This window comes from Xiphias gladius, chromosome 17 (assembly GCF_016859285.1).
Source record: "Xiphias gladius isolate SHS-SW01 ecotype Sanya breed wild chromosome 17, ASM1685928v1, whole genome shotgun sequence".
Classification (NCBI taxonomy): Eukaryota; Metazoa; Chordata; class Actinopteri; order Istiophoriformes; family Xiphiidae; genus Xiphias; species Xiphias gladius.
Window position 1 is genome coordinate 13644852 of NC_053416.1, and position 21866 is coordinate 13666717.

General features: G+C 40.8%; 2 protein-coding genes across 3 annotated transcripts; both read left to right on the plus strand.

Moving 5' to 3' along the window:
* Positions 1–113: 113 nt before the first annotated feature.
* Positions 114–6841, plus strand: camlg (calcium modulating ligand). Of its 2 annotated transcripts, none has more exons than XM_040151326.1 (4): positions 114–496; positions 2428–2891; positions 3256–3321; positions 3780–6841. In XM_040151326.1, exons 1-4 carry the CDS (start codon positions 346–348, stop codon positions 3969–3971), a joined length of 873 nt encoding a protein of 290 aa, XP_040007260.1. In that variant the 5' UTR covers positions 114–345; the 3' UTR covers positions 3972–6841. The 2 variants fall into 2 exon arrangements, with proteins under 2 accessions (XP_040007260.1, XP_040007262.1); XM_040151328.1 differs by having other exon boundaries at positions 115–496; positions 2431–2891.
* Positions 6842–7826: 985 nt separating this feature from the next.
* Positions 7827–21727, plus strand: ddx46 (DEAD (Asp-Glu-Ala-Asp) box polypeptide 46). Its single transcript, XM_040151006.1, has 23 exons — positions 7827–7960; positions 8199–8369; positions 8782–8904; positions 9184–9271; positions 9366–9534; positions 10142–10383; positions 10680–10790; positions 11071–11236; positions 11929–12049; positions 12567–12742; positions 13199–13320; positions 13845–13923; positions 15047–15129; positions 15533–15697; positions 15915–16077; positions 16792–16985; positions 17680–17817; positions 18335–18484; positions 18748–18975; positions 19619–19837; positions 20704–20848; positions 20960–21033; positions 21234–21727. The coding sequence occupies exons 1-23, from the start codon at positions 7944–7946 to the stop codon at positions 21279–21281; spliced, it is 3192 nt and encodes a 1063-aa protein (XP_040006940.1). The 5' UTR covers positions 7827–7943; the 3' UTR covers positions 21282–21727.
* The last annotated feature ends 139 nt before the right edge of the window (positions 21728–21866 follow it).

A 21866-nucleotide genomic window follows, 5' to 3' on the forward strand; every position in this document is an offset into this window, starting at 1 on the left:
AATTATTATATAATAATCATAAATCCTTTACATGGGGGTACATTAGCTGCTTTTAACAATAAAAAGCATCGATATCAATACTGATTCGGGGCTCCCGGCCTACGCCTAGTCAAGACCGGCGTTTCCTGTAAGTCGGCGCTGAGGGCTGAAAAACTGCACAAACCACTTTGTCATGCTCGGCGTTGAGGTCATCAGTGTGCGTCCTCTCTTCAGACAACCCGAGTGTCCATCCCGATGTGTTTACCGTTTAATTCAGTGACCCGAGGCTTTTGAGCTGTTGAATCGTTTTTGGGTTTTTTTATGCACTGTGAATAGACTTCGTAGTTAACGCGGATTTATTTCAACATGGAGTCCGGGGAGGCCAACGGGGAGAAGACGGGCTCTCTGTCGGCGGCGCAGAGGAGAGCAGAGATCCGGAGGAGAAAACTGCTCATGAACTCGGAGGACAGGATGAACAGAATCGTGGGCTTCGCCAAAAACGAGTCTGAAAATAACGGTATGCAACGATGCTGACCCATTTAGCACTACAGTGCTGCTTCTGCTGAGGCTGTCACCTGCTTCATCCAGCCGCAGTCAGCACATTACCTTTGTCCACAAGCAGGACTCTGGGTCATTGTTTCCATATTCATTTTCAATAGAAATATAATTAAAGACGTACATGTGGCACATTCTCCCAGCCTGGGATCCAAACCAGCAACTCCCTGGTCCCAGTGTATCTGCAGTGACTTGCTGCACATCTTTGGTTCCACGTAGAGCTGGGAGAAGGAAAAAAAAAAAGAAAAATCAATTCATTAATCAGTTGGTAGTTTCACAGAGAATTAATCAGCACTTATAACAAATTTTATAATCAAAAGATGATTTAAGTCACTTTTAAAGTAAAAATGGTCAATAATTCACAGATTTCTGGCTCCTCGAATTGTGTTTTTAAATTTAACTTCATTGTCTCCAACAGGACATCTGTCTTGCCTTTCCCAGTTTTATCAGTGCAATGAGTCGACGAGATAATAGGCCCTTTTCCCGGAAGACGTTTGACACGTAGGAAAAGCACAGGTGTAAATAGTAACAGTAGTGATGGCTGAATTCCAATCAGCTGCATCCCTTCAAGGGTCCTGGCATTGAATTAGAAATGAAACGCTTGGACAGAGCAGAGCCTTCATCAATGTCAAAATGTCTGCTTTTCCCAGCATCGCTCCAGTAAACCTCAGCCTGAGCAGAGGCCAAATCAGCCTTATTGGGATAAATTAAACACCTGTGGGGACGTGCAGGGTGTTTAAAAACCAGCCAATGTTTTTTTTTTGGTTTTTTTTTGTGTGTAACTTTTGCATTTTGAATTTTGCTTTTATTTCAAAGCGACTATATAGATACAGGCAGGAAAACTGGGGAGAGAGAGGAGGGTATGACATGCACCAAAGGTCTGAACCAAACACATTATGGTTATGTGGTATGAAGCTTAGCAACTAGGCTACAAGGATAATCCCTAATTTTTTTTTTTTTTTTTTTTTATAAAGAAAAGTGACCGTGAAATGTTCTGATCAGGACATTTTAAAATTTGAAATCGAATAAATAAACTTGTCAATGCTCTCTAGTGGACAAATGTTTCTAAAGCGGTGAATTATTCAACTTTGGCATTTCTGCACTGTAATTTCTGGTTACTTCTCGACAAGCATATATGCCGATACCAGTTATTGTGTGATCAGCTAAAACCAGCCAAGAAAATCGGCCATTTTAATCAATTCTTGTTAAGTACAGTTGCTGTCTTATCATTTCTGAGGAGCAGAACTTGGTTGGATGCAGTGTATCAGGGAGAAAGTCCTCAAAATCTTTTCTAACATACTATGGACATATGAAACGCTTCACTTTTTTGCTACCGAGAAAGGCCAGTGCGCCGCCCCTTTTTTTTTTTTGCAGCCATGTTTTGTCGTACGGGGAGAAAACACAACAGACTCACGTCGGATTCTAGATTTAAATTTGCCTCTTGAGATGTTGGGGCCGGTCATCAAGAGGCTTCCTCTATCATCTGGACTTCTGGCCATTATTCAATTCCTGTTATATCTAAACTGAAGTAAAAACATATAGTAGCTGTTGTCAAATGTAGGGTTGCAGCTATTACTCTGCCAAATATTCTTATGATTAGTAATTAATCATTTAGTCTACAAAATATCAGAAAATAGTGAAAAATGGCAATCACAAGACCCCAAGGGGACATCTTCAAATTGCCTGTTTTGTCTCCCCGACACTTCAAAACATCAAGATTTTCAATTTACAATGATATGAAACAGAGAAAAGCAGCAAAGTGACACATTTGATGACATTCGATTGGAGCCAGAGAACGTTTTGCGTTTTCTTTAATAAACAACTTAAACAATTAATAGACTTATTGTTTCAGTACTGGTTAAATGTAACATCGCTGACGTTGTACATCCTCAGCAGGAGCGTCTCGGCGTCCCACAGAACCCCGCTTCCACCTCGATCTCGACCGGACAGAGCCGTGGTCCTCATCCTCATCTTCTCCAAGGCCGTCTCCTTTCCTGCCAGAGGCGTCGGGGCTCGGCAGCCGCTCCCACTGTGCCACCCCAGAGAGAAGGGGCTCCCCCCTGCCAGACTGCAGCGAGCCGCCCGGAGGCTCTCTGGAAGACGACATTGTAGGGGTCCGCCAGAGACACAGAGGGGAGCGGGCACTAGATGACCTCAGCGGGTCTCCGCGCCGAGGCCTCCAGAAGTACCTGTCTCGTTTTGACGATGCCATGAAACTGCGGGGTCAGCTGGCCAATGAGAAGCCGCCCCAGGACGGAGGGTCTGACTCAGAGGAGTTTGATCCCTTCAGAATCTTCAGGCTCATCGGCAGCATCCTCCTCGCTGTTTTTGTCAGGGTGTTTGTCTGCAAATATCTGGTGAGTCTCCCCAGTGTCGACACTTTGTTGCTGTGACAGCTGTGAGATTGACCCATTGGTCATTCTGTGTGTTATCGAATGCACGAGTTACCTTAGCGTCTATATTCTCATGGGTAAAGTCAGTCCCAAGGTTTAGTGACAGCAGGTAACTAGCAATAACCAAGTAAGACAAGCGACTTTCTTTCTTTATTAATTCTTATCACCTACCATTAGGCCACACATAGAGTAGATGCAGGTGTTTTGACATTAGAATTAGAGACGCACAGAAAAATTAATGCATATAATCTGTTTTGGTATCAGATATTAATATTGCGGTAATGTATAATAATATACATTATGTGACTCTCTTATTCTTTCACTCTAGTCAATATTTGCACCATTTCTGACCCTTGAACTGGCCTACATGGGGTTGTCCAAATACTTTCCAAAGGTGAGATTTTTATGATCCCTTTTGCATTCATGTATGCAGACATGTATAATGTAGCTGTGATTTAAAAGAAGTCGTGATCAATCGATGATGAAGAGATACTTTGGAGTTGTCGTGGTGAAAAATAAGGTTGAGTGTGGTTTTGTCGTAATTACGGCTGATTTATTTTCCACTTTCACTTTTTTTTTATTTTTCAGTGCACAGTCTCTCTAGATTTGGTATCACTTATAACATGAGTTGTTTTCCATCCAGAGATAACCCATTGTTGTTGCTCTGACTTCTTTGTGCTATGGCTGGCAGCCCAGTCTTGGTAGACAGAAACCATCTCAACCATCTCGTCCTCATCAGTGAATAGTGAATATCATTGAGAAGCCGAGTGTTTGCAGCCTGGAGGGTGACTTAGGTACGAAGACACAAGCTGTGTATCATAGTGCCTGTGCGTTTCACTCCCGTTTCTCCAGGTAGAGAAGAAGACCAAGACCACTGTTCTAACCGCTGCCCTGCTGCTGTCTGGCATCCCCGCTGAGGTCATCAACCGCTCCATGGACACCTACAGGAGGATGGGCGACGTCTTCGCTGACCTCTGCGTCTACTTCTTCACCTTCATCCTCTCGCACGAGATCCTGCTGTTCATTGGCTCAGAGACTCCCTGACGGGCTGGGAAGACCTCAGTAACCCAGCCCTCCTTATCGTTGACCCCCTTCCTCTGTCTCCCATAGCAAAAAAGCATGCTCAATTACACCCCCTGACGTGGGTTTGCTGTTGACAGTGTGGAAACGAAATTCCTGCTGTCTCATGATCAGGGTCGCGCGTCGGCTGGATGAGTGCTCATCACTTCAGCGCTTCAGGATTCCACTAAGGCTAAGCTCCAGTGTGTGTGTGTTACAGATCTCCAAGTTATCTTTGCTCGGGACAGAAGCTCAGAAAAGGAACAATCGTCTGTGTTTGTGTGTGTGAAAACTGTACAGCCATCGGTAATGCTTGGTGATATTTATTTGTCAGGTTAGGCGCAGAAAATGGTAAATGTCGTATTGAAAAGTGGAAATCAGTCCAGTTTATCATCAGACTTACATTACACTTGGCAGCCACAGATGCCATTTAACCTGTGAATGGGAAACACTGGTGTCCCTCAAGGGCTGGGCGATATGAACTGAAGCTCATGTATCATTAATTTGAAAATTCTGATATTGATGCATATCACGATATACATCATAAAAACTCCTCATGTGTCAAAAACAAAATCTTTAGAGAGTAACTTAATACCAGGCTGAAAGGCAGTGTTTTTCTGCCCTCCCAGGGAGGATTTGACTGAACCTTGTTAAAAGATAACACAGGAAGTTCAAACTGCCCTGATCCAATTCCAGTGAAAGCTAATAGGCGCTAATATTAAATTATTGCCCAGCCCTCAGTCTTTCTATACCCTACTGAACTTCAGAGATGGTGCATAAGCTTGGCAAGATGTCATATCCTCAGCTAATACAAAACAGACTCCTCAGCAGGTGTCTTACCCTTCTGTAGAACCAAATCTACTTCTGAGGTAGATGATGTCCCAACTAGTATCCAACACTATGAATGCCTTTTTGTCATATTAGTTAGCCCTGCGGTCGGTCAGCAGGGTTGGGGTCACTGCGTTTCAGTTCATGCCATTCAAAACCTGGATCTAAAGTTCACAGACCGCTGACAGACCTTCTTAGGGTACAACTTACTCACTTTATTACTTTTTGACATAATCTAGTTCCTGAAATGCAAATGAATTGACAACGACCTTGGAGTGAAGAGGTTTATTAAGGTTCTTGATCCATTATGATTGACAGTCGCTAACTGTATTAAGCTGAGTGTCATAAGATCATAAGAACTGACAGAGGCAGGTGGTTTACTTTCCCTCATACAGAATATCATCGACCCCTGCTGATCTGTTGCAATGTCTGTGCCTCACGCTGTAGACGACCTGGAGGCTTTGCATTTGTATCACCAATAGTAACCATTGTGGCGTCCAACAAAGAACCTCCTTTTTAAATAAAAAAAAAAGAAAAAGAAAAAAAAAGCTTAATTACATAGAGGTTTAGGAACATTTGAAAATGTGTGCTCTGAGATTGGTTTCAAGGTTAAGAACATTTGATCTCTGACTTTATTCGGATTCAAACCTTTGAATTATTTCGTCTTTTTTGCTAATTCTGTGATTAAGTTTAAAGATCCGACAATTTTCTCTGAAAATTTCGCCCTCTTCCCTGCTATATAGTTTGACAAGGACCTCCAGCGTGTCTGCGAGGGCACCTTAAAGCTTTCTGTTGAAAACAAGGACCTCAGGAAGTAAACACATCCCTAAAATCAGCCTACATTTAAACACACTAATGATCTAGTTGCAGGAGAAACAGCCCAATCTTGTACTGAGCTAGAGGTTAGAACAGAAGACTTGGGGGGGGGGGGGGGACGACTACTACTCTGGATCAATGAAACAAATGAGTACAAATGGTTTGAGAGCAAATGACAAACTTTTCTCTATTGCATCAAACTCACAGCTTGTTATTCTGAGGTCAGAAACCGCGAGGAACAGTGAAACAGGTGTGCCTCAAATCTTCGGTTAGTTAGAGATTAGAAAGATAGTTTGAGTTTTTAAGAACATTAGAGGCCCTTCTTTTGTGGCATTGTCATCTTGCACCACAAGCAGGAGATGCTGAATTCTTCAACAACTGAAAAACCGAAAAAAAACGAACTTGGTTCGATAGAGCAAGAGTAGCCACTTCCTGATGATTTTAACTGGCGTCTTAAGAACTTGAACTATCTAATTGGTGGATATGAATCGTATGTATTTGTGTTGTGACGGATTTCCTCACGGGCTGTGCTTTAAGTTGTGTTTTCTGTTGAGATCTGTCATCCAGTGTTCAGAGGGGTCCACATACATTATGAACAAGTGGCTTCCTTTTGTTTAAGTTGTGAAGTCAGAAGAAGCATTTAGTCCTGGAATGCGGAGTGTATTATTTTTGCACGGCTGTGAGCTAAAAAAAAAAAAAAACGCAGTAAACTTCATACAGTAAATGTACGTAAAGAAAAGTGGGATTGATGGGAATGTTTTGGGTTTTACTGGAAAAGTACTGTCACTGCAGTCTTGCGTGAGGCAGTGGGAGTTCGTACACTTATTTGTGTTAAGTGATTCTGGTGACTTGTCCTGCTTTGCCTTCTTGAAGCCTCATTCATACACACGTTATATATAATATACTCTCTACTTCTGTGCTGTTAATGTCCTCGCTGCATACTTTCAATTTCATCCAAATTAATTTATTAATGTGAATTTTTTTTTTTTTCATGTAAATGAATTGGTGTGATTTATCTTACTACTTGTCTGACATACTTGATTGTTTTTGATAATGTTTACAGAATAACTGTTTTTAATGGCTCCTACAGTACATATTTGAACTTACGGAACAAATTTAGTGTTGACATGATGTAAACATTTGCTGCCCTAAAAACATACACAGGAATGAATAACCGGACAGTTCATACCAAATAAATATTACTTGTGTGACATACTGTTTAGACACTCACTTTCTTGATTTGTTTATTGGGTTATGTAACAGGGGGCAGTGCAGATTAATAAACATGGCTTAAAACCTACTTCCCCTTCATAGCTTGCTTCTAGGCTGTCCTTTAGAAAAACCTGGAGTTCAGGTCAGTGCTACTTTACAAATAACATGACTGGCTGAGAGGGCCAGTCATACACACACAAACACAGAATGTTTGTGTGTGTATATAAATGTGTGACATAAAATACCTGAGTAATAGATGAAGTTGTCTTTCCACTATTAAGTCTTAGTAAATGTAGCAGAGTAAAAAATTGAGCATTTCCCTCCGATATGATAGAGTATAATATATCAAAATGAATATACATATTCTGTATATAAGTATTAAAGAAAAATACTCACATAAATTCCAGTACTGACCACCTCTGCAAGATCCCATTAAAAGAGAACTGGGGTTCTAATGAGTCTCTGTTTCTCATCTTATATGCAGGGGTGCAGGTAAGGAATTAGTGGACTCAGACTGAGCCATTATTTAGCAACACTCCCTGTATTAAGACCAGTCAATCAGTTTGAGAGTGGTAGCATGTTCTAATCCCGAGCTTTAAATTTAAATACTGAGGCTGTCGATTTGGTTTGCATATGTATTGTGCCTTCAAATTACTTTCATTACGCTGCTCCTGCGCTGCCAGAGACAGGGCTAGCACTTGGCTATAAACTAAGGTATCTTAATTCTCCAAATAAAATATGATCTCAGTGACATCTTATTTGATTTTTTAAAATTATGAAATCCTGTACAGTTTTGTTATGGTCAAAAGTCTAAGGAAGACCTAAAAAAAATTGTGATGGAAATAATGCTGAAACCTCAGAGGGAAAACTTCGCAGAGTGATTAGAGAAAAGAGAGTTGAGTGCGTATTTGGATTCGCCGCTCCGACCTCCCGCCGCGGGGCGGCGCGCTACTCTGCCGACGCCACAAGTTTGTGACTTGAACCGTCGCAGTTTTCATACGTACAGGTTCAAAGACACAAACAACCCCTCACCGTGCAACAGTAGTTACAATCTGTGAACCCACTTTCGCTGTTTAAAAGACCTAACTTTGTGGAATAGTAATGGGACGTGAGTCGAGGTATGTCAGAATTATCAGGTCAATTTGGTGTTTTTCCTTCCTGTTGCCGCTTAACATTAGCTGTTTTAATTTCGATGGCTAACATTAGCATGCTAGTGGAGACATGCAGTTGTTAGTGCGATCAGCCAACGGTTAATCTCATACAGCTGTGGAATGTGAATTTAAAAGTTTTTCATGAATGTAGTTTTCCATCAACCCTCCGTCAGCTAACACGGCTATTCTGCTGTTCGGTCCTCAGACATTACAGGAAGCGCTCGGCGTCTCGAGGACGGTCAGGTACCCGATCAAAGAGTCGCTCCCCGGACAAACGCTCCAAGAAAGACGACCGGGACCGAGACCGGAGCAGGAGGGAGCGGTCACGGAGCCGAGACCGCCGCAGGTCCCGGTCCAGAGACAGAAAACGCGCCAGGTGGGTGCTGTACGTAACTGTACTATGTACAGGTCGAGTGTTACAGTGAAAAACTGCAGATGTTTACAGTTTGATTTACAGCTTAATAGACAGGTCTCTGTTTTCCTTTTGGTCCACTTTAGCTCTGATGAGATCTCGGACCATGTTATTCGCACCATAATCTGAAAAAAACAGACATTATTAATGCAGTTTTTCCAGAGTTTTAAAAATACCGTAAATTTCAGATATAACTGCAGTTTGTTTTAGGCGGGTCTGGATTTGTTTGCATATGCTCTAAAAATCCATGGTTTTAATCTTTGTTTGAATTCACTTGAGATAATGACATGTACCAATTATTCCTGAGAAAGAGACCGGTGTTATTTCCCTCTGGTCTTTTGTGTTTTCATGTCACATGCTTGCCCTTGCTGTCCAGGCGATCCAGGAGCAGAGAAAGGAGGAGGTCCAGAAGCAGAGACAGAAGGAGGTCGGGCAGCAGGAGCAGAGCGCGGAGGTCCCGATCTGCCAGCCCCAGCAAGAGCAGAAGAACAGATGAAAAGTAGGGCTTTTTAAAACATCATCTCATGACATAATTGTCAGCTAGAGTAACCAAAACCGTACCCCATTTCATTAAGTAGAAAAAGTTTTAGACAATATGCTAGCAAATGGTTATGATGGCTTAGAGGTGGGATTTCTGTCAGAGGCCATGCAGATTTTCTCAAGCCAAACACTGTGTGATCTTACATAGTCACTTTCCTTGCCCTGTTTAATCTGATTGTTGTGAGGATGGCACTGACTACTGTTTCTTTTATTCACTTTTTTGTTATCATCCGTACAGGTCAAGGAGCAAAGAGAAAGACAGCCTCGATCCTTTATCTGAAAAGAAAAAGGTTAAAGAGGAGAAAGAGGATGAGAAGGTTGAGGATGTAAGTGTCATAGATTCAGTTCTTGCTAACCACTAAAATTTTTACCACATAGTAGAAGGAAAATATTTCAGACCTTGTTTTTGTGTCCATGCAGCAAGACTTTGACCAGAACAAGCTGGAGGAGGAGATGAGGAAGAGGAAGGAGCGGGTGGAGAAGTGGAGGGAAGAGCAGAGGAAGAAGGCCATTGAAAACATAGGAGAGATCAAGAAAGAACTGGAGGAGATGAAACAGGGCAAGAAGTGGAGCCTGGAGGATGATGATGGTGAGGAAGCACTGTTAAAAAATAACCTGCAATAGTTCTATTTAAACCTGCCCAGGTTATCACTATAAACAGCAATTTGTAACCGACCAGGAGTACGCCGAAGTCACTCAAATAAAGTTTTTAGTTGGCAGGTTTCTCCTGTGATTTGAGAAAATATTTTGAGACCGCTAAGGTTCTAGAGTTTCATCCCAAGTGTGTTGTTTTATTGTAGAGGAATCCTGGAGTCTAAATGAGAAAGCAGATTCTCCTAACTCCTAAAATTGTACCCAAACACCCCGTATCCAAGGATTATTTTAATTGGCAATTGAATCATTGATTATTATTTCACATTACAAGTTGATGTGATGTTTTACTGTCATTTACAATTTGAATCCATTGTAAGAAGTATAATTGATTCAACAGTTATTTTGAATAGTTAAAGCATTGTTCGCATTGTGAAACTGTATCCAGCGAATGTTTTGGTATTTGTGCTCAATAAGTGATTAAATTAATCAGTGTAAATCAGGTTATAATTGATAAATATATGTTTATCAGCTTACTGATCACTTGACCAGTACAGAACTTAGCTTTAGTGCTGCAGAACCTTATAATTGACTCTTCATTTCAGACGATGACGAGGATAGTTCAGCGCCGATGGAAGGAGATGATGACGAAGACGGGGAAGGCAAGGGGGAAAGGAAAGAGAAGGAGATAAAGGAGGAGAAGAAAGAGGAGAGTGAAAAGGATAAGGAGACTCCCATGGAGCAGCAGGCTGAGGAGGATGACGTGGATCCTCTGGACGCCTACATGGAGGAGGTGAAACAGGAGGTGAAGAAGTTCAACATGGGAGCAATGAAAGGAAACGATAAGGTGAGTGCGAAGGTGAAGTCCTGCATCGGTTTAGCTTGGAGACAAATCTGCTGATGTTTAATGTCATCAGGGTTATGAAACATTATTTTCAAACCATCTATTCAAAATATTTAGTTTGTGAAACAGACTGGACAGCCCTATTCCTTATTTTTTAATCTAAATTTGTCATTTTTATTGTCCAGTGTCGTTTGTCAACATCAGTTTGTCAACCAGCATTAGGACAAGATGTTGTCTTTGTTGATGTTTTTGTCTTCTGTTTTGTCACATCATGTGTATGTTTTTATCATCCTCAACAGAAAGGAGCAATGACAGTAACCAAAGTGGTGACAGTTGTTAAAACCAAGAAAGGACCTCACACTCACAAGAAGAAGGGTGAGCTGATGGAAAATGACCAGGATGCCATGGAGGTGAGTTTTCCCTGCGTTAATGTTTTGTTTGTGACGGAGGTCACATGTTCAGGTGATTAAACCTGCATTTCTTTTAATGGCTTTTTCTTCTCTTACAAGAACACTCTTAGTTTCTGAGTGTCTACAGCATTTCTTACTTTTAAGTTATGTGCTTATGAAACTATTTCAATTTTCCTGGTGTATCAGGGATGAAATAGAGGTTCTAATTAATAGTAAGAAGTCTACAAGCTTGATATTCTCTTAAAGTTTCTCCTGATATGTTTATGGATGTGTTTGACAGTACTCATCAGAGGAGGAGGAGGTGGATCTGCAGACAGCTCTCACAGGCTTCCAGACCAAACAGAGGAAAATCCTGGAGCCTGTTGACCACGGGAAGATCCAGTACGAGTCGTACCGCAAAAACTTCTATGTAGAGGTGCCTGAGCTGGCCAGGATGACTCAAGAAGGTCAGTAAACAGAAAATTGGAAATAGATGGTGATTTCTGTTTCGATTAGCTCTTATTCCACCACATAGAGATTTAAAATGAAAACTGCCATCTTCCCCCTACCCCACTGTACATCCATGATTTGAATTGTTAAGGTGCACACAAAGGGTGCACAAATGTGATTTTAGCTGTAGCTTCAAAATACAAGCTTCTGCTGTCAAGTATACAATGATATACCCACCAGTTTATCAGGCTGATATTGGTCTATTGTTTGGGCTGCATGTAGAGCCTCAACCTTTTCTGACTGCTAACCCTTTGAATATAAGTATTATTTATCCGTATTTTGAATAAATACATTTGTAAATGAGGTCTTGTGTTGCCACTGTTTTTGTCCAACTAAGACTAAACATAGTTTGGGATAAACAGAGGTCGACTGTTTTCAATCATTGGGAGCATCTATCTTGTGTGTATATTATTCAGTGTACCCCTTAGTGGACATTGCTGTGATCTGTTCAAGTGTGACTATATTGAACAGTAAACATAATCCAGTTATCTAACCATTGCTGTGAACCGAAGGTACAAAATGTAGTTGTTTCCAGCAGTTGTTTGTCCTTGCTGCTGTTTAGTGTGTTCAGAGTATATGTCTTTATCGTAATCCTTCACCACCTATCTCTGTTTGTCTGTTTTTTTTTGTTTTTTTTTAATGTATACAGAATTGACCTCATACAGGTTGGAGCTGGAAGGCATTACTGTAAAAGGGAAAGGCTGCCCCAAACCCATCAAAACCTGGGTACAGTGTGGGGTGTCTATGAAGATCCTCAACGCTCTGAAGAAGTGAGTCTTTCTGATGGTGACTGCTTTTGCGATGCCCCCAAAAGGTTGCCTTGTCCAATATAGATGATGATCAGTTTCTTGAAAAGATAGTTAGGAAGTCGTCTCGTGTGTAAATGGCGTGAGCGCTGATTTGCATTCATGTGCAATGAGTAGCTCCCATTTATATTTAAAAAAAAAAAAGAAAAAAAGAAAAATTAAATTAATTCATATTCAGCTGGATGTGAAGTTGCAAGTAATGCAACAGTTTCAAGACACATTCTTCTTGAAACACTGTTAAAGAACTATTTACCTGGTGTGTGCACATGCCATGACAAAAACCATAATTAACAATGAACTTTAAAAACTATAACCGCTCATATCAAATTAATTCTGTCCTTTGAAATACATATATAAAACTTGATTGCATTTTTCCTTTTTCAGATCAGCTGACAATCATATTCAGATTGTATATTACACTTGATTTTCTGTGACCAACACATCATATTCGCGTTCATTTATTTGTCAAAAATGTACCCAGGCACACTTACGAGAAGCCCACCCCCATCCAGGCCCAGGCCATCCCTGCCATCATGTCGGGCCGAGACCTCATTGGCATCGCTAAGACGGGCAGCGGGAAAACCATAGCCTTCCTGTTGCCCATGTTCCGACACATCATGGACCAGAGGCCTTTAGAGGAGTCTGAGGGACCCATCTGTAAGGAATAGATCACTTTATGCTTCCTTTAGGCAACACTCCAATCCAACATGTACAAAAATGTTTCCAATTTCTCTTAATATTCAAATAGAATATATCAATAACTGAAGTGGGTTAAGACAGAAAGTAAGAGCTTGGATTTTGAGAAGTGCAGTTGTGATGTCCAGCTTTTGTGCTTCTAAGAGACTTTGTTTACGACCCAAATATAGGTCAAAGGAAGACTAAATTACTAAATCTCCCTTTGGGATCATAACCCCTGGCTGTTATGCTCCCACAGCATTTCTAATCGTCTTTATTAGCCAACCTATGAGTCATTACAGTCATCCTTTCCTCAGTTAATGTTCTCTGCAAATATGTTGTATCAGAATTTATAAATATTGTGAAAATGTGAGCGCGCAAACTAAAGATAGCAAACATATTTTCTATTCTCATCCTGTTTTCCTCCCTCTCCCACAGCTGTTATTATGACTCCGACCAGAGAGCTGGCTCTGCAGATCACCAAGGAGTGTAAGAAGTTCTCTAAACCGCTGGGGCTCAGGGTGGTGTGTGTTTATGGAGGCACGGGTATCAGCGAACAGGTAAACACACACTTGTTTCTTTGTCTCCTGTCAGTGAGTATAGTTGTTTTAAATAACTTCGATTATTATTTGGCTAATCCCTAGCCCTGAGAGGGAGAATACTGTCAGTGGCCACTTTATTCAGTACACCTAAAACAGCTAACAGTTTATAGTTTAATTTTAGGAAGTTTGAGAAGTTTAGAGTGTTCACTTTTTGTTGGCATTGTCAGAATTTTTTTTTAATTTCAATTATACGTTCAATACTGATGTCATAGTTAGTGGTGGGATTGTGGATTATCTCATGCATTTACATACATAAGGGGGGGTGAATATTAGAAGCTTCATATCCAATCTCAATGCTAAAACCTAATTTAGTTAACACCTCCTTGACAGGCTAACTTTTTTTAACTCCGTTAAAGTTTGTAAATGGTGAAAGATTCTGCCTTTTTTTTTTTTTTTTTGTTCTGCAGTACCTGGTATACATTTGTGAAGACAAATACTATTTGAGCATTACATTAATAATGTCAGTTGTCATTGGGTTGCAGATTGCTGAGCTAAAGAGAGGAGCTGAGATCATTGTGTGCACACCAGGAAGAATGATTGACATGTTGGGGGCCAACAGCGGTGAGTTCATACACCTTGACCTGCTCACTTCTATATTCTGATGGGATGTGAATGCAAATAAAAACGTTTGGTGCTTTGTGAACCTTTCGTTAATTACCTTGCATGGAATAAATGTAACTGTATGATGACATACATAATGAACCAAATCAGTACCACTTACTAAACTGTTGACATTATTTGACCACCTTTGGGATCAGTCATATCTACAAGACAGTGATGTGTTTCCTGAAGATCAGGGCAAGTACAGGTAGGTGGACCTGGTGCTGCCTCCATGGTTCCTCTGTCTCCAAGCCAGAGACGATCATAATGTTTGATAAATGCATCTTAATATTGATGTAGGTTGGTCAGTATCTGCAATTTATTATATTAAATGAGAATAGTCTGGATGCTCAACCAGGATTCTATGGTGGTGTTGTTTTAGTACATATACTCATAAATAAATTCAAACTGCTAAGAGGAAATGAATGGCACACATGTACAACTTGATTTTCAAAGCACAGAGAAAGATGTAATATCTCGTCTGTCTCCCCAATGGCTTCTGAGAATAACTACCATTGTAGAGCCCTGTGCAGCACTGAGCATTTGCATAAAAATGAGAATAAATGCTGGAAATGTTTTAGAAAGTACTAGCTGTTATATTTGCTGACACTTTTCTTGTGCATAATGTAAATCTTTTTTTAAAACGTTATTATAGTAGAAGGCGGTTTTTGTGGTTTCCACACATGCGAGGTAATCTGTAATATGTTTCCCTTGTAGGTGAAAAGGCGCTTGGTCAGATAATGCTTGATGGGGCTCCATCTCTTGTATTGTAACTTGAGGCTGTTTTCTGACTTTTACAGGTCCCTCATGCCCCTGAGATGGTACGCAAGACAAGAGACAAGCAAAAAAACTATTTTTAAATACAAATAAAATAAAACCCTGGCCATTTGAAACTAGACCACTGAAAAATGTGCTGAACTTAGGATGCCCTGTTTTGTTGTCAAGTAATGTCAAGTAGTCGTATCCTGAAAAAGGTTTTTTTTGTTTGATAGATTAGTGTATTTCAAGAAGGCAGGATGTGTATGAAGACTGACTTTTCTTGAAGTTAACTGTTTTACCCATGCTCGTCTCCCTTGGCGTATAGGTCGAGTCACCAACCTGCGCAGAGTTACATACGTGGTGTTGGATGAGGCAGACAGGATGTTCGACATGGGCTTCGAGCCGCAGGTCGGTGTCACCCATATATATACTTAAGCCTACATGGTTTCTCATAATATTTTGTCTAATGCTGCAATTGTCAACTCTGCACATTTGGTGGCCCCAGAAGCCGTTTCAAATGTGATTGTTGCTGTGAAGAATAGTCTTAACAGTTATCTCTCAAGTTAGTTGCAAAAGGGAGGTGTAGCTACACAAATACTGAGAAAAAGCACAAATTAAGAAATTAAAGCCTGGGAAAATTAAAAATGATTGATACTGAAACTGTGTTCCAACAGTGGTAGTTTCTTCTGTACCTTGGATTTTACGCTGCTGTGTAAAACCGAAACATAAGATTAAAACACATTAAGCTCAAAAGTAAGAATGAGTAGACAAAATTCACTGACCTCGATGTGTTGTACCTGTCCTCGACCAGGTGATGCGCATCGTGGATAACGTGCGCCCAGACCGTCAGACAGTCATGTTTTCGGCCACCTTCCCCAGAGCTATGGAGGCACTGGCTCGTAGGATCCTGTCTAAGCCTATTGAGGTCCAGGTGGGAGGCCGCAGTGTCGTCTGCTCTGATGTGGAACAACACGTGGTAAATTATCTACATTTCATCTCTCTCTGATTGGAAAGGGTTTATGTAAAAGAAAACTTTGGGTCTTTGTCCAGTACCTAAACTCTAGTGGTAGCTCACCAGTATTCTCTGTTTAGTTTTTGTTAGATTGTCCTTTTTTCAAATTCCTATTGGTAACCCATCAGACCCCTCACCTCTCACTGACTCTCTCCTTTTCTTTTTGTATTTGTTTGTGTAGCTGGTGATTGATGAGGAGAAGAAGTTCCTGAAGCTGCTGGAGATTCTGGGTCACTACCAGGAGAAGGGTTCGGTCATCATCTTTGTGGACAAACAGGAGCACGCAGACGGACTGCTAAAAGACCTGATGAAAGCCTCCTACCCATGCATGTCACTGCATGGAGGTAAGGCGCTGATGACAACTATGTGATACTTGGAGGTTTTTAAAATTTGAGTGAGCAATTTCCTAAAGTAATCCAGAATTCCAAATTTGTGACAGTAAACGCTAGAGAAATGTCAACATAAATTTATCAACTAATATATGAAATGACAGAAAGAAATTAAGAATAATTTGGTTAAGACAGCTCAATTGCTGCTGGAGCAACAGCTGAATCAGAGACAGTTGATTTCTGAAGGTGTTTAGAAACACCTTGATGGGGAAAGAAAATTCACCACATACACAGAGGATCCTACATTCAATATGGAAAGAAAATCAGATGCAACCTGGGGCTTTGTAGAGCATTTTCTGATTTCTAACTCTGCTGACAGCAGTATAAGACCAGTGTATCAAATCTATAATAATAATAATAATAATAATAATAATACAATCATATTGTGAATTAAATGTCTGTACATTGAAGAGATTTTACTGTATAGTCCACTAACTTCCAAATAAAGTCAGTTGGCCTTGTGCCAAGTCCTAAGTGTTAATATTTCTACTCATGCACAAGGAATAAATACAGTATATTCACCATCAGATGCTCTGATTCCTGCCTTTATCATAACTCTGTATATAGATGAAGGTGAAATACCCTGTGAAGCTCAAATGTTGATTGCTATCTGCCAGAGATATGTCTAGTATTGGGGTCTTTCATATTCCTTTCCTGTGCTCCGCCTAGGAATTGACCAGTACGACAGAGACAGCATCATCAACGACTTCAAGAATGGAGCTTGTCGTCTGATGGTGGCCACCTCAGTGGCAGCCAGAGGCCTGGACGTCAAGCAGCTGATCCTGGTGGTCAACTACAGCTGTCCAAACCACTACGAGGACTACGTCCACAGGGCCGGACGCACAGGCCGAGCAGGCAACAAGGTCAGTCGCTTAAAGGACCAGCGATTTATTTACAGAAGTGGAATATAATATTCATAACTATGTTTTCACTACTGTATAATCACCTGAAACTAAGATTTGTTGTGTTTTCGTTAGCTTAGAATGAGCCCCTCATGTCTACATAGGGAGCGGGTCCTCTCCCACGGAGCATGACATGTTGCAGCGGCATGTTTGTACAGCATCCAAGAACGGACAAACCAAACACTGGCTCTAGAGGGGGCTTTTTGCATTTTTATGTTTCCTAAGGCCGCCGTAGGTCCTCCTACACGCTTGGAAAGGGAGGGGTGAGGGGAGAGAAGGGTTATTATTGAGTCAGTTGCCATCTGCAACCTCAACGATAGATGCCACTAAATCCTACAAACTGGTCCTTTAAAGGGGAGCTGAATTTTACACATCAGGCTGTTTACAGGTTCTCGAGGAGTACTTCTGCATATTTAAAAAAAGTCGTATGAAACCTTTTGTGGCTCCAGAGGGAGTAGTGCTACTGGCATAATACGCCTGAATCTCCAACCAAACTGTTGGCGGTTCAGGTGCAATGTGGGTAATGTAGGGCATCAGGTTTTGACAAGGAACAAGAATGCGTGACGTAAAAAAGACATCTTCCCTGGTTCTGCTGTGTCATAAACAGAGTTTAAAGCTTGACACATCGGCTTTTCTCTACATCTTGTTCCTTCAGGGCTACGCCTACACCTTCATAACAGAGGATCAGGCTCGCTATGCGGGTGACATCATCAAAGCATTGGAGCTGTCAGGTTCTCCTGTCCTGCCAGAACTGGAGCAGCTTTGGGCCTCATTCAAAGACCAACAGAAAGCGGTAAGATGAGGGAAAAAACGGGCAATCTGAAGCAGTTAAAAGAGTGTGTGCGCATCAAAGCCTACAGCTACACTAGAGAGAACGTAATGGCAGCTTGAGATAATTGTTTGAATTTCTAAATTTTAATTGATGTCATTACCCAGAATTTGTGTGTCAGGATGCTGGAAACCTAAGCTGTCCTCTGACTTAAAGATCATCTTCTTAGTTTGTTGTTTTTCAACCACTGTTGGAAGTTTTTCTACAACACATTCTTTACAGTTGCACAGTACTAGCTCTCTGTTTTATATTTTACTCTTCATTCATTTATCACTTGCTTTGTATTAAGAAGATTTGCTAAGAAAGATAATGTCATTACTTGAAATTAATCATAGTTAAATGGATCCAATTTGTTGGAGTTTGAGATGATCTGGAATATTTGTGAAGAAAGATATTCTTGTACAGCTTTTAAAAGTGATCCATACTGACGTTTTTTCCCCCTATTTTTCATCCTTTTTTTTTTTTTTCTTCATCCACAAAGGAGGGTAAGACCATTAAGAGCAGCAGTGGCTTCTCAGGAAAAGGCTTCAAGTTTGACGAGACAGAACATGCCCTGGCTAATGAGAGAAAGAAGTTGCAGAAAGCTGCTCTTGGACTGCAGGACTCTGATGATGAGGATGGAGCCCTGGATGTGAGCAACCTTTAAATTTCATTGTTCATTAGATGACTTAAACTTCTGATAATTTTTCATTAAATTGGCATCATGTTTATGGAACAAAGGCAGCATCATATTGAAGATATATTGATTTATCGTTATCATATTGAAGATGTATTTTCTTTTTGGTATCTTGAGTTGTCTTCCCAGTTACAATTACATATTTATTCCTAATTAATCAATACCAGATTAGTTCCAGCCCATCTCAATCATCTCTCTTACTGTTCCCCCTTCCTCAGATTGAGGAGCAAATCGAGAGCATGTTCAATTCCAAGAAGAGGGTGAAGGATCTGTCTGCTTCCGGGGCAGCTGCCGGTCCTGCAGGAGCAGTTGCCGCCACAGCAGCCGCCCCCGGAGGGCTGCCAGGCCTCGGACCAACATCTGCTGGAAACATCCAAAAACTGGAGATGGCCAAGAGGCTGGCGCTCAAGATCAACGCTCAGAAGAACCTGGGCGCTGAGGCTCAGGTACATCAAAAAGATTTAATATACAGTATAAGTGCAGGTCTGTGTCCGCGTGCACTGCAGGACATAGATTACCAGAGTAACGACTGAAGGGAATTTTTTTTCTCCAAATGTTACATTTTTGAATCATCACATACTGTACTTAGTGATTAATAACTTTAAATTCAGTTGTGTATCTGCCAGTGAGCAGGATGTCAGTTTAACGCAAGCATATAGACTCTGAAGCCACAATGATTAGCCACCTGCTCGGGTGATGTCTTTTCCTTTTGGAATAAAATCTGAATTGATGTGCTGTGTAGAACGTGCTCACTCCTATTATAAATCTGTGTTTACCACTAAAACTGCACCATAACTGTATTTTTCATCACAGTATATATAGTCACAGTGATTGTTGTTCCATCTGTGGTCGCTGCCCTCAGGTTGTTGGTCCAACAGTTCTTATTTATTCATCTTAAACTTAAACTTAAAATGTGCGAAGGCTCTTCACCTAATGCCTCTTTAATTTGGTCATTTTCTGCCATTCACTTCATTTTTCTTCAATTGTTTTTATACTGTTTGATCACTTTGTAATATGTATCATGTGTCAAGATTTGTTTCCTCCCAAAAATACCAACTCAAGTCAAACTGGCTTTCTCTTCATGTACAGGACGTGATGCAGCAGGCCACAAACGCCATCCTGCGGGGCGGCACCATCATGACACCCTCAGTGTCAGCCAAGACCATCGCAGAGCAGCTGGCGGAGAAGATCAATGCCAAGCTGAACTACACTCCTGTGGAGAAGCTGGAGGAGGAGCGGCAGGCAGCTGAACAGGCAGAGACCGTCAAGAGATACGAAGAGGAGCTGGAGATTAACGACTTCCCTCAGGTCAGCAGCACACGCTGCAGAGCTGTGCTAAAATATGAAGCAGATTCCTCTTTTATTGTTGATCTTTGGCTTTGGATTTTTCAATGCCAGGGTTTCATTATAAACACCACTAACTGTAGTTCAGCCCGGTCACATGCAGCTTGCTCAGGAGCAATTCCCCACGACCTCATCAATTATTTCCCTTTGATCGTCTGCGATACTGTTATTTGTTCCCAGATTTAAGCTTTTTTAAGCTCCTGAAAACTTGGTGTCAAATCTCAAAGTAACTTAACACACCCCTGAAAATCTTGTCTTTGTTGACTTCCACTGGTTTTAACTTCTCACCTTGCTGCAGTGATGTACATGTGTATTCGCAGGATCCCATGACATTACTGTTACTGTTGGTTACAGGTGCAACACAGCACCAAAAACATTCCTCACTTATTATTTATTAACAGTTTAGCACTCAAAACCTCAGCTAATCTGCTTCATAAGGACTGCATGGGTGTGGTTTGTTAGGTTTGTTTGACACTGATGGCAACACAAGCAAACAATCCCAAAACTATCATAAAGGGAGAAATAACAAAAGACTGTGTGATAATGTGGGACTCCATCGCACATCATAAAGGCTAATTGCAAATATTTGATTTCAGGTCCTTTTAATGTTGAAAGACTGGTTGATAAAATAGAGAGTATTTAAAAATCTACACTTTGTCTGTTTTCCTGCTGCATGTAAGAATTCCACATGCTTTCACCTGCTTTTTAAATTCAGAGCAATTGGTATTATCCTACTGTTTTCTACTTTGATGGCCACTCTGGTGCAACTGGAGAAAGAAAAGAATTGAATAAAAGTCATATAAAATTTTCCTTCTTCCATTCTTCCCCAGACGGCCAGGTGGAAGGTGACATCTAAAGAAGCTCTGCAGAGGATTGGTGAATACTCTGAAGCCGCTATCACCATCAGAGGAACCTATTTCCCTCCAGGCAAAGAGCCCAAGGAGGGAGAACGCAAGATCTACCTGGCTATTGAGAGTATGTGTTGGGGACATTTTTACACTTTCTAAATGCTAGTCCCACTCTTTCTTTTAACATCCCATATCTATCTCTGGAATCTGATGTTTCCTGTTTTCTTGTGTTTACTAGGTGCCAATGAACTGGCTGTGCAGAAAGCCAAAACAGAGATTACAAGGTTAATCAAAGAGGAGCTCATCAGATTAGTAAGTATCTTGTGCCTCTTAAAATCAATAACCAGTAGTGGATTTCATACTGACATCAGGCTAAACAGGAGCCTGTCTCACATTTTTCCTGTCGCTAGATTTTAGAGCAGGAAACATAAAATGTGGTAGGTTAGTATTCAGCAAGTATCAATGAAATATGTTGCTCATTGCCCTTTTTTACCTTCTTTTTTTCACTCTAGCAAAATTCCTACCAGCCAACGAGCAAAGGCCGGTACAAAGTGTTGTAGAGGAGAAACCAAGGATTGTTGGAGGAGTTTCCATTTGTCAACAGTCTCCTGTCATCTCTACTGTTTCATCGGATTGGTTGAAGAATATTTTAGTCTATATTTTTTAAAAATGTTAACTTCAATAACATAAGTTTAGTGTCTGTTATTTGTTTTTATTCTTCATCTTTTCCCCTTAGTTTCCTCTGTGCTCCACTTGATTTTCCAGTGATTTTCATACCAACACATCAGAAATACCAAAATATGATTCTGTTTTCATATTCTGTCATCATCAAACCATCACAATTCTAAAATAAGCTAACTAAAATATGTCTTTAGTTTTAAGACACATTTTATTTATTGTTATTTTTTTTGGTCAGATTACACCAGCCATTGTCTTTATGAAGCAATCCTATGATGAAAGACGTTTTTACTTTCCCTCAGAATAAAAACAATGTGTTGCTAAGGAAGTAAACTTGATGTGTACAGCTGTTTGCATGAACAAATGTGGTAGACACTGTGCACTGTTTCAATTATTCAATAGCCTTTCGTTTGTTTATTATTCATCAGCAGTGGGAGGCGCTGCTTGGAAAGCAGCGCAACTGTATT